General features: G+C 33.1%; 1 protein-coding gene across 1 annotated transcript; it reads right to left on the reverse strand.

The window, feature by feature from the left end:
- Window positions 1–2,328: 2,328 nt before the first annotated feature.
- LOC149150041 (disease resistance protein UNI-like) lies at window positions 2,329–4,410 on the reverse strand. The gene has a single exon (XM_089442678.1). The coding sequence runs from the start codon at window positions 4,408–4,410 to the stop codon at window positions 2,329–2,331; it is 2,082 nt and encodes a 693-aa protein (XP_089298804.1).
- Window positions 4,411–14,363: the final 9,953 nt, after the last annotated feature.

A 14,363-nucleotide genomic window follows, 5' to 3' on the forward strand; every position in this document is an offset into this window, starting at 1 on the left:
ATGCAATCTTGCCCATACCAATATTTTGGAGACCGTCATTGTATTAGCATCAAAATTGGGGAACCATGGGGTGATAAATAATCCCGCGTTTCCCCAAAACCAAGGGCCCTCATGTAAAACCTAATCTCTAATCTCTAATGATTCAAATTTTACTATGAAGAAATCCTTTGAGCATAAGTGAATCGCACAGTTTACCATCTAGTTCGTAAAGATCCCTTAGAAAAGATCCATGGGTTTTGGCAAAAAACCTTTGAACCTAAAAATGATTTCCTGGTATTGATATGTTGTACAAATATTATTGATCTCTGCTAGATCTACTACCATTTCCAGAATATCATTCATCTGCTCTACAATATAGGTCCCAGGAATATGGAATTCTCTTTGTCCTAACTCATTAGCTAAGAATATTAACTTATTAACAACCAACCTAGATCCATCTTAACTCCAGATCTACCAAGCACCGAGAGAGATCAAATATATTTTCAATTAAAAAGAGGTTTGTACCTCACAAAGATTTCATCCCTCTCGGTGTTTGGTAGATTCAAAGTTAAGATGGATCTAGGTTCGTATAGACTCTTTTAGCACTATGCAATGGTTTAGATGAGATAATACAATATACTTACAAGTTGTAACAATTTTTTAGCTTATCTCTCCCTATCAAGAAAGTATTGATAACTCTTGAGATTATTCTAGACATGCATGAGTCTTTGGATATTTCATGCTAGAGACTTTCCAAATGCCCACACTAAGTTTTATGTTTGACTCAACCTTGTGCATTTCACATGTAACCGAAACAAACTTAATGCTATTTAATCCCTTGAGGCCTCATTGAACTTTAGCATAAGATAATCTAACAATTAAACTAACCATTGAGGCTCCCAAACTTATCCTAGAATGTAACAATTTTTTAGTTTATCTCACCCTATGAAGAAAGCATTGATAACTCTCAAGATTATTCTAGACATGCATGAGTTTTGGATAGTTCATACTAAAGATGTTCCAAATGTACACAATTTTTTTTTTTTTTTATGTTTGACTCAACTTTGTACATTTCACATGTAACCCCAGAAAACTTAATGAGATTCAATTTCTTAAAGGCTTATTGAACTTTAGTGTAAGAGAATCTAACAATTAAACTAACCATTGAGGCTACCAAAATTTCCCTAGAATAACTACAACCCAAAGCTCACAACCTTATAGAATCACTAAAGTGATAAAGATATCAAAGATATAAATAAAATGAATAGGAAAAGAATCCCACTTGTGACAACAAATGAACTTTGTATTCAATAAATAAAAACATATCTTCTTATATTTATTAAAGGGGAGAGGGAATGATAGTATGTACTTCTTTGTTTTAATTTATTGTTAATATTAGTAAAATATATCTAAATCATAATATAATTAACATAAATATTAATTACACTAATATCTTTTCTTTTCTTAATGATCATTTTGAAAAAAACATTAAATTTACTTTTCTAAATTCAATCTCATCTACTTTTGTAAATTCAATCTCATCATTTTCTATATGTTTAATGAAATCATTTTTTATTTTTTATCTCAAATGTCGATGTCCGGGAAAAAGGCGTCGATGTCTGAGCAATGTTGACCTGCCATGGATACACAATTTTCCATGTCACGTGCAACATCGTGAACTAGCTTTACATAGTTGTGTGAATTATCATTAAAGTGTTTACATCATTGTTCTTTAGAGGAGACATGTCAATAATTGCACATCGTTTCATCTCTCCAATAAATAATCAAAGGGAGTGGTTTACATGGAGGAATTGGTCAGTAAAGTGGTTGGAATTTCAAATTTTTTTCAAAAAATCATGTAAAAGCAGTGTTTAAATCTTGTTTTTAATGGTGGAAATGGATTCAGCACCATCAAAATCATCTAAAAGACCTAAAAATTTGAACTTTAACCACTATAATTTAGATTTACAAAAAAATTTGTCAGATTTTCTCAAAATATAACCGAAATTTCCATTACTTTGAGAGTAAAAAAACTAATAAAAAACAGTGTCATTAAACTACAGCTAATCAAAAAAATTTGATTTTATAATTGTTATTAACAAATACATATTTTTAATTATTAAATCAATTGAATTAAAAATAATATATAAATCTTATAAATTATAAACATTATATATATAAATATAATTGAAAATGTATTTACTTATATAAAAAATGTATTTTGCACAATAAAATTTTACGAACAAAAAATTACGATCACATACTTTTATATTAAAATTTCCATTACAAACATGAACGCGAAAATTTGAGAGCAATTTAAGCTCACGGGGAATCACCTGTCCCTCTTCTCTACCGCAGAATTTCACAATTTGTAAGCAGTCTGATATCAGGAGGAATCACCTGTAACTTACGACAGCCCTTGAGATTCAGATATTTGAGCTCTTTGAGTTCTGCGATTTCAGATGGCAATGATTCTAAATTATGACATCCGCTGAGATCCAGAAATTTGAGATTTTTAAGATCTCTCATTTCACATGGCAATGATTTTAACCTCTTACATCCACTGAGATGTAAAAACTGAAGGTTTGAAAGATTGCCAATGCCTGAATGCACATATTCAATTTGAATATAGTTCAGACCAAGAAATTCAAGTTGTTTCAATTGCCACAATGATTTTGGCAATAATTGTAGTCCCGTGTGACCTAAACATAACACCCTCAGAAAGACGAGGTCAAGCAAAAATGCTTCCGGAATCTCCTTTAATTCAAGGTTGTATATTAGAAATAGGCTGACCAACTTTGGACATCTCAATTCCTTGTTTGGTAGAGACGTAATATCGCTACCAAGAAGGGAGAGCCTCCTGCAATTATCGCGACTCTCGATGTCGGGAAAAAGAGAGTCAACATTGGGGCAATGTTGACCTGCCATGGATGCAAAATTCTCCTCTCTCTCTGCCACATAAATTGCCATGTCCCGCACAACATCGTGAACTCCAAAAGAAAAGCCCCAATAACTGGATCCACCAACTGCTCGCAAGTGGATTAAGGAACGATCTGCAAGTAACTTTACATAGCTGTGCGCAGTATCCATTAAGAAGTCGATATCTTTGCTCTTTACTATACCTTCTGCGATCCAGATCTGCGATATAATGTGCACCGGAATGTTCCAGTCTTCAGGAAACATCACACAATACAGAAAGCAGGCCTTCAAATGAGCATGGGGTAAACAATCGTAGCTCCATCTCAATCGCTGATACAGATCTCGATCAATGCGAGGATGAGTCATTGGAAAATTTGAATCCAAAGTCTGAATCTGCCTTAAAGCAAGGTTCCACTCATTTACAGCCCGGTTGCCAATCATTGTTGAAGCTATGACATTTATAGCCAAGGGCAACCCTTTACACTCCTCCGCGACGACTCTAGCAATATGCTCTATCTCGTCAGGAACATGCCCGTCTTTGAAAGCTACTTTGCAAAACAATTCCCGGGCTTCCTCTCTTGGCAGTGGCTGTATTTGCATGGACTGGTCTGCATTCATTTCTGGAATCAGATCTCTATTTCGAGTAGAGAATACAACTTTGCTCCCTTTGTTCTCGCCAAATTCCACGCCCAGTTCTTTCAGAGTGACTGCGCTCCACAAATCGTCTAAAATTAGGAAAAATTTCTTCGTCCTCAGATGTGCCGACAGCTTCATCTTCCGCGAATCAACATCATTATAAGAATAGGCACTGAGGTCTAAATTGATTGCAGAAGCCATACGACTCTGCAACTCCAGAATGGAAAATTGGGCAACTGCAACCCAAATCACATGATAAAAAACACCACATACCTTGTAGGTGTTGTAGACCTTTTTTAGCAACGCTGTTTTGCCAACCCCACCCATCCCATATAAAGCAAATATCCGATCGCCGGGGGCCTCTGTAAGCCACCTCTCAAGTCGTATTTCAGCGGATCTAATTTCCAACCCTACCAGTCCGGTGTCCGGTTCGTCTTGAAGCAGTAGATTCGCCTGTTGTGGCGCCGCGGACGCAATCTGTTGAGCACTGTGAAACACAGAGAAGTCTGTCTGAAGATTGTGAAAGAGCTCATCAAAAGTTGTTTTCCACTTTCGGATTTCTGTAGAAAGTTTAGGCTTGCAAAGGAGGCAACTGATACACCGCTGCCGCCTTCGAGAGCAATCGATCAGCTCTCCTGCTTTTCCAACTGCATCTTGCATCCTTCGCAGACAATTTTGCAGAGATTGAGGGGGCGTCTTTTGCCGATCTTGAAATTCATCTCTAACGTCGAGTAAAAGAGTCTTCATACGATTTAACTGCCCTTCTAGAAGCTGACGGTTCTCATCCAACCGAATAACATCATCTATTTGTCGGATGAGTGCAGAAATAGCGCTACTGACCGTATTGGCAGCCACTTCAGTGATAATAGCAGCCATGGCCAAATTTTTGGCTTCGCAACAGAAGAATCACGGGTCTGAAGCGGCTAGAGATAATCATACATAAACACGAACTTGCAATGAGATACAGGGCAATGTATAGGCAGTCATTAGTCATTATTGAAAATGCAAACTGACTTGACTTATTATAAATCATATATAAATATAAACATATAGAGGATTAGTATATTAGTAAAATCAACAATGGGATACACAGTCATCAGACGTCATTGATTGTTAAAAATCCTTCAATCCTTTCCATAAATATGGAATTAGAATTTATAGATTTTCATCTCATAAATGTAAGGTATAACCTACTTTATATAAAATTTGAAAATAAATCTTTAGTAATAACAATTTAAAACAAATAAAAAAGTAATATCAAAATTTAATAGTATTTAATTAAATTGAAATATTATATATTTATATGTGTAGTTTATTAAGTCACGGGAGTATAATATTTAATTAAATTAAAATATTATATATTTATATATAGTTTATTAAGTTATGTGAGTATGGAGATGATTAGTATATTTAATTTGGTTTGAGTAGTTATCATTAAGGATCTTATACTTTTGTTATTTATAATGTAGAAATCAGTTTTTAGGATTAATCACATCAGTAGGATTGGGTCGAGGTTTCGAACCAACTAATGTGGTTCATCCAGAGGACAAGGTGAGAAATCAATTGATCTCAAAGAATAAATAGTAGGGATGCATCATTGTTCGGGGTTAGGCATTTAAAATTAGCCATTGGTGAAATCATTACTGAGGAAAGAAAAAATTATTTAAGAATACTTGATAAAGAGATATTTGTTAAATTATTTAATATTTAGTTATAAACCATCTATTATGTAATAATTAAATATTTTATATCGATATTATAAACTATTTATCAATTTATATAATAATATTATGTCAGAATAATTAATTTATATAATATTATTTATTAGGGTTGACCTATTCAATATACATTTGGTTGAAAACTAGATTAACTATCAATTTATATAATAATAATAAAATAAATAAATAAATAAATTTTTAATCCAATGTGATTAATTCCAAAGACTCATTTCTACATTTGAGGATCTTTTAAATTTTCAAAATCATGCTCCTTACATCATCCCTTAGCATGATTAGATTTTTACCCATAAAGTTTCCAACTAGGAACCTTTACTCCATCCAATGCCTTAACAAAACACCTTGTCACCAATAAAAAACCTTAATATTTGTTTTTTTAAATTTTAATTTTAAAAACTTAAAAATATAATTTAAAATATAATTAAATTAAAATATTTTAAAGATAACAAAATTTACATTCTAAAACATATTGGGAATCAGTGATTTTTTTTTTTTTTTTTTAAATCATAAAATAATTAATAATATAAATGTGTTAATGTGGAGTTCATTAATTTAGTCATATTTCTACAAAATGATTAATGAAATTTTTACATTTTTATACATACATTTTAAACTAAATTGACATATAACTATTAATAAAAATTTCAATTATTATACTAAATATTTTCCATTTTTCACCTATTTATTAACCTTTATATTCTATTCTAATAAAATCATTGTAGAAAATAATAATACTCTTCATTTGAGTTGACTTTAGTGAGGCTTTTTGGATGTTTTTCAGGTGGGTTTCTTGGATCTAATTTCTCTAAAATTCCACAGGAATTTATTGAAATCACAAGCTTGATAGGTAACCCCTGCACAATCAAAGTGCACTAGGAGTTTTTGAGGGTGTTGAATCCATATATATAGTCAAAAAAACCAGTTTAAATAACGCAAATCAAGATTTCACCTCAAATTTTTCCACGGCACCCAAAAGTCCAAAATATAGTACTAAAGAAAACTCCTTCATTCATATATATATAAAATTAAAAATTATTATAAATAGATAAATATTAGGATTTAAGATTAAAAAAGTTCTTTTTTGAAACTCTAGTATTTATTGGTATTTTACATGGATGTATATTCAAAAACTCTTGGAGGAAGATTGAAGAAATCCAAAAGTAGTTTATACCCTAGAACCTTAAGATTAAACGACATACTCCCTACCATGTCCACCTACAAGCCTTACCCCATTGAAAGGACAATTTACTAGGAATCTTATGTATAAGAAGAAATTATACCACATGAATGCGAAGAGGTTCCTAAAATTGCTTCTAGCTCGACCCAAAACCCCCACCTTGTACTCAAAATGGGGAGGCATAAGGAGGCATAAGGATGCATAAGGATGCCTAATCATGGTTGGGTCATTGGGAAATAAAGGAAGAGATCATCTTGCAGAACCCATACAATATTAAAAATATTATTACTTCCAAATTTAAGGAGAAATTATGGGACAATGAAGAGCTTGAAGGAAAAAGAAAACTAAGATATTATACGAAGGTGATTAACCCCAATCTAAAAAACCAAAATTGTCTTTCTATATTGACTAGTGTTAAGAAGAAAATGAACATTGCCAAGATAATAACAAATTCTCATCAACTTCAGAGTGAAACTAAACATCTTCCAATTCCCAAAATCCCATGGGATGAATGGGTTTCACCTATGGGATCCTAAGAGGGTTGAAGATGAAAAACATTTTTTCTTCAATTTTCCATTTCATACTCACACTCAATCTAATATTCAAAATATTTGTCACACTACTAATCTTCTTGATCTTTTAAATCAATAAAGATATGTTTATTTAGGAATTCTTCTCACACTTCTTTTTTATTATAAAAATAAAATGTTAAAGAATACCTTGTTAAGGTTGGGTAAACCATATAGGTATTAGTGAGTGTTTTCCTTTATCATTAGGGTCATGATCATCATATATTACTCAATATTATTTATTTATTTATTTTCTTTCTTTCCTTCTACATATAGAGAAATTAGGAGATTTGTGATTGATGTAACTAGGCAACAGACACAAAAAGACACACCCTCAAAAAGAAAGGGATATTAGGAGCATGATGTAGTTCTCTGTTAAGGGAATTTGTATTTATAACTATATGTGAACATAAAAAATGCATCATAATTATCTAGTTAGTTTTAATTATTTCCTTAAATATATCCAGTAATATCTCCCTAACTATCTCCTATGATCTATCCATTCTTTCATCCATGATTTTTTCAACAATATTCATCTCTATATTTGCTAGATTTTCTCCACCTCAAGGCAGGACTCTATCAATCAATTTGTTGTTGATCACTATTAGTTTAGCATTGACCAATACAAGTTATAATATTTAACTTTGGAAAAGGAATATTTATTTTTCAATATTATTGAAGAAATTATTTTTCAAGCATTTGATTGGACCATAAATTGAAGGACTTATTGTAGCCTTTTTACACTAAAATGCCATGTGGATAATTCCCTCATATTTTTTTGCCATAATTTTTAAATGCAGTTGCATTATTTATGCCATGATTTTTAGATATTTGTGGAATAAATTTTCATTATTAAGCTTCATAGGAAAACCATCTAAAATTAAATTCTTCGAAAATAGCTCGTACTCACATAAATTACATATTTACCATCAAGTATTTGTATAAAAGATAGATAGGACCAAGATGTAAATAAATATACTTACCAAGAGTAACTTCCCACCCTTATTTATGTGCCTTTCAACACTTTAACAAGTAGGAGACTTAGTTGTGGTTACTACCTACCAAAAAAGTATGCAAGTTCTTTCCCCTTCGTAGACAATTAATTTTTCCACTTCATATATTACTTTGCAAATTTTCTAAAAGCATAATTTCCACTTGAGTAGTAGGGACTACCCTATCTTGGACCACTTTCTCTTACATAGAATTTCTAGAATATGCATACACTATTAGAATATTCATAATATCATCCATTAAAAATTACAAATAGGTACTATTTTTTTATGTCTCCTCTTTAACGAGCATTCTTCATTAAATTAGTCCTTTCTCGTTATTTGCCTTTGTTGTCCTTTTTCTTCATCTTTAATAGTTATTTGGTCTTCTTCCTTCTTGATCTTCTCTACTATCATAGTGTACCTACATAAATATTAGTTGAAGTACATATGAAAGAATCACCATCTACTAGAATAAATGGGTTGTCAGTCATTATATCCACTAGTTCTCTAGAAAACTTATTCTCATACATGCTTCATCAACCATTCTTCCATCAAAATTTGCATACATATCCCTCTTACTCTATATCACCACTCTAATTTTCATCGTCCTCAATCTCCTGGGTTCCTGACTCAATTGTAACCTTGATGTCGATGCTCCTAAATCATACTCCCTAGGAAAAAAAAATCTTCATAGACACACATCCATGGGTCCTCTATCTCTTGCAAAAATTTTCCTCATAGTTATCTCTTCTTTTTTGTATCCTCAATCATCATTTTATTCCTACACAAGACCCTTTTTCTTTACTTGAAATCTACCTGATTGCATCGTCACTAAGATCTATGACTCTGTTAGGTGTAGACTACATCAAATTGATGGTTCTACCCACATATAGTTTCTCTCTTAATGATCTGAGATCCTCTTTTAGTTTATGCTTACCACAATAACACATGATGAAAAATATTTTACATTAGTGGTTTTTTACCTCGAACATTATTGACTCGGGTACACACAAGTTCAAGAGTTTTTAATCTCTAACCAATATCATTATAAAATGACATTATCCAAGAATTGTTTCTTAGGGATGTATTCCTTCAAGGGTTTATTGTATATACCTCTCAACCCACACACAAAATACTTTTATTTATAACTCACTTCGTTTTCTTCTTCATTGTTAACCATGCTTCTATTTCTTTTTCTTTTTCTCCATATTTTGTCACTTCATCTTTTTGCTTTCCTGCATCATTATCCACTTTTCTTTCCTATTTTTTCATATGTCATTTGTAAATTTTTTGGACATTCCACTCGACAATTCATCACAAGAAATCTCACAAATTTTACTTAAAAATCTAAAGTCTACACCACAAGGGTTTATTTCTCTTTACATTTTTAGATATGTGAATTACTGATTATTGTGTATGCATGCTAATTATAATTACGAAAAAAAAAATAGAGAACAATGAAATAAAAACTCATAAACTGCGATTAACACAAAATATATCTTGGGAAACCCTTTTGGGAGAAAACCCAGTTGGAAGGTGAGGTCGCTTTTGTCTCTTTATTTGAATAGAAAATGGTTGCAAGTACAAAGAAGGCATGTGGCCCGTGGGCTGCCACAATGCAAAAATAATATGTGTGCTCTCTCACTATCCCTGCTAGTTATTCTATTTGTCTATGCAACAAAATGCACTTGAAAAGAATGGAACCTACTTTCCTCCTAGTGGTCATTTATAACACAACCTAATAGCCAAGTAGTAGTTAGATTTGACTCCTTTAAATCTTAACCAGAGTTACAATATGCAGTATTCTAGAGTCTTATTCATCATTATCAAGTGCCTATAATATTTTCCATGAATAAATGGGGATGACGTGGAATCCCCTTGAACTATGTTGGTGAAAACAAGAAGGTCAACATCTGAGTGGCATAAATTTTCCATGTGGACTCCAACCAAGATGATTCTTGCATTGCTGGAAAGGTATTTGTGTGTAGAATAGGAGAAAAGAGTGTAGCACTAAAGTGTCAAAGTTTTACCCCCTAAAAAACACTCTTTGATGCCTCAAAATTCTCTGAGAAGATTTTAGGCCTTAATTTCCCAAATTGGGTCTCGCAAATAAAAATGGTCCTATTAGATGATTCCTCCACTTTTTCCATGCTAAAATAATTGATGTCGATGCAAAACAATATAATTATCAAATATGAATCACTCCCCATTTTTTGAGACTTTTAGTCCTAAACTGCTTCCAGTGAATGAGGTGAGGAAATTTATCCTCCACTGTCTCTCGGGTGTTCCATTTATCTTCGGCTAGAAGTTCTCCTTTCAACCCAATCTATTAAAGTTCTTTTTGTCCCTATCTTGTATTTCTAAGCCTTTTCTGCAAAACTATGTCTTCTGTCATCTATAACTTACTTGGGGCCTGCAAGTATTGTAGTGGCTAGTGACATATATGGATTATTGTCTCCTTACCCATTAGATAATGCTTCCACTTCTTCACAAATTGCACCATTTCATAAACCTCCTTATCAAAAGTAGGGTAGTTAACAATTTCCCCATGAACTAATTTAGAATGGTAGCATACAAGCCTTCCCCCCCACATCAAGATCGCTCCCATAACATACTCACCGGGATCTATCTCCACTTGAAAGGGCTTATCCAAGTTTGGTAGTGCAAGAATTAGTGCTTTACTAATCTTCTTCTTTAACTCATCAAATGCCCTTTGTTTACCGTTTCCACACTAGAAACTCTCGCCACTTATTAGTATGGCATGGAGTGATGTTGTTACCACTAAACATGAGGCTATGAATTTCCTCAAGTATTGTGTCAACCCAACAAAACTCCTAACCTCAAAAACATTAGTAGGCATGAACCATTTTATGATGGCCTCCATCTTGGCAGGATCTATTTTTGTCTCTCCTCCACCCATCACATACCCTATATACACCAGATACTACTGTGAGAACTCACACTTCTTGATATTTTCTAGAAATTGGTGCTTATTTAATGTCTCCAACACCTGCGTCAAAGGTAAGATGTGGTCCTCCTAGGTAGCACTATATACCAGTATATAATCCAAATATAAAATAAAAAATGAATCTATAAAATTGTGCATCATATCATTCATTACCCTCATAAACATAGTTGGTACATTGCATAGGCCAAATGGCTTGACTACCCATTCATACAAACCTTGCCTCGTTTTGAAGGCGTTATTCCAAGTTTCTTATTCTCTGACTCGAAACTGTTGATATCTAGACTTTAAGTCCACCTTGGTGAAGTATTTCACTTACTACAACTAATTCAACAAATCATCAATCTTGGGTAGGGGGTACCTATTCTTGAGTGTGATATTCTTCAATGCAATGCAATTAATACACATCCACCAAGTCCCATTCTTTTTGGAACTGTGATGATGGTTGACCCATATGGTGGTGTACTTAGTCAAATGACACCCCATTCTAGTAGTTTTTTCAATTGTTTCTTCACCTCACTTGCTTCTATAACAAACTAACTATACAACCCAATGTTTTGTGAGGGAGCCGTTGAAATATTTGGATCTTATGCTCTACTTCCCTCTTGGGTGGTAGCCCTTTAGGCTCCTAGAACACATCCCTGTAAGCCTATGGAAACTCTGCCAGTTGTTTTCTATGTTTCTTAGTACACCCCTCTAAGGATGCCTTTGCACTTGTTAACTCTTCTACAAGATGATTCTCTCTTAAAAACAATAAAACAAACTTCTTGCTAGAAATGATCATTTTCTTGGCTTGGTTGGCATTTGCTGGTGAAAATTTTAACTTTCCTTTGTGCACATTTATGGTGAATGATTTTCCATCACTGGTGAGATGGTATTGTTGGCTATGCACATGAATATTGCATATTACATGTACATGTAGGGACTTCCACTCCACATACATCAAAGGGAACTACATCTAATTCTACCTCATTAATAAAATAAACATAGATAACTAATATAATTTTGCATTGTTTTGTTACCTTTAACTATGCTTCCTTATTTACTAATCCTAATGCTTGGATGATCACAGACTTCCAATGCAAATTTATATATTAGCTTTACTGAAATCATATTTGCATGTGATCTTGAGTCAAAAAGCATAATATGTATCTTCCTTACTTGTATCTTTATGTGGAAGAGTTTGGTCATTTCTTTCTCTTCCTATTGCTAAAGGCTATTGAGTTTTAAATAATTTCAAAAATGAGTCCTCTAGATAGATTAGAACCATAAGTTAATACACTTACATTCTAAAAGCACAAATGGATCATCTCAATGCACTAGAACACCAGATTAATAAGCTTACATGCTAGGAAATAAGCACTTTATGTGAACAATATGATGAATTATCTTCCAAACATCATGGCCAACCCCATCATAAATGTCAAAAAAGGAGTTGGCAACAACAACATTCAATTTCCAATGGTTTAAAGCATGTTTTCAACACACAAAAAAACCAACATTATTCCCAATACTTTCTTGAGTTTTGCTAAATTTATTTTTTCTACTTTTATTTTGTTTAACTCTAATATGTATACATTCTCTCAAATAACATCTTTAAACCAAACACTATTAATATTTTGTATCTTACTATATAAAATTTATATTAAAGTATTTTTTGCTACAAAATATAGAAATTAAATTTTTTTAAGGATGGTGGATATCCTTTGCCTATATGTATATATATTATATAAGAAATATAACTTTACTTATTATTAAAATACTTATATATAATAAATAAAATATTTATATTTATATTTTAATATATATTTATATTTTATTTTTAATATATACAGAATATGTAGATTTTCCTATTAATCAATTGTGTGTGTCTTTGTATTTATATATTTTACCTATGCCATAATGTTTTTAGCCCCTTTAGAGGCAAGATCCTTCTATTGCGATAATTGCAGATGATTCTCCCTTTTTGGTAGTGATACTACATCTGTGCCAACAAAGGAGTTGAGATATCCAAAATTGTTGACTCTAACTTTGGTATGCAAATTTTAATTGGAAGTGATTTCGAAAGCATTCTTCCTTAACCTTGTGTCTCTTAGGGTGTCATGTTTAGGTGACATGGGGCTACAATTATTGCAAAGATCATTGTGGAAACTAAAACAATTTGAATTTTAGTCCTTGTATTTTCTCGTTGCTAAGGAAAACAAGTAAGGGCTAACCACCAAGGGTGCAATTTTTGGAGAGAGGTTGTTGAGGGAGGGAAGGTTGAACAATGAAGCCTAGCCTACTTGGACTCTTATTCCTGCATCTTAGCCCAAATTTCTCAATTGTGCCCTCATCCTCTATTGTTGTTGTCGTCGTCGTCATGTGGAAGCTCTATATTGGTTGGGGTTCAGGACTTCATTGCAGTTATACTCGGTGTGTCTTCTACTACTCGGGGTCACCACTGCCCCGTTTCTAGTTACTGTCGATGTAGATGGGACAGTTGTGTGGTGAACCTTGTCTACTTAACTCTCTTGTTCATGCCTCTTGGCTTTCCTTTCTCGACTATGCCCCTTCCTTTTCAATTGTCATCTATGTTGCCATGTGGAAGCTTTGTCCACGTCAAGGTTCAGGACTTCACTACGATTTTGCTTATTATGTCTTTATTGCTCAAGATCATTACCACCCTATTTCTAGTTTTCGTCATTGTAGATTTCTGTGGTGAAAGTTCATCGATATGACTATTGGGTCGTGGCCATGGGATTTGTTGGGTCTTGTCACTTTTTTTTCGTTACCGCATCCCTATGTTGGGTGTTGATCCTACGAGATATTTTATGGGTGTATTATCCCTAGTTCTGCCTCCGGTGTTTGTTGTTGGGGTTTGAAACATTTTTTATTTGTGGGTCGGCCACCTTTTCACATCATTTATAGCTCCCACTTGGGATTTTTGCGGGCTTGCATTCCTTGGGGTTTTATTTGGTCAAGCATGCGTGCCCAAAATTCTTAAATCTCTTTGTGATGTGCTATGGTGCTCGTTGACCCTAGGGTTTTATACAATGAATCCTCTTCTTCATATCTTGTTAATTGGAGCATCTTCCGGCGGTGCTAGAATGATGTGTGGATGGTCGTTGTTGGGGTATATATTGTGCTCCTTTTGGGGTTTCTTTGAGGGGTTTGTGAACCCTGTATCTTGTTATCATTCATATGTAACTGGGATTATACTAGAATGTATGTTATATGCATGCTTATGTAAACACCTTTTTAATTAATAGAAAGTTGTTAGTTTTTTCTTTCCTTAAGAAAAACAAAACAAAAAACAAAAACAACTTGAATTTCTTAGTTGAATTATACTGAAATTGGTGATGTGCACTCAAGCATTGACAATATTTTAAACAATTATTTTTTACACCT

The sequence above is a fragment of the Pinus tabuliformis genome, chromosome 9, assembly GCF_031772625.1.
Source record: "Pinus tabuliformis cultivar Carrire ecotype Pingquan chromosome 9, CPIR1, whole genome shotgun sequence".
NCBI classification, from domain to species: Eukaryota; Viridiplantae; Streptophyta; class Pinopsida; order Pinales; family Pinaceae; genus Pinus; species Pinus tabuliformis.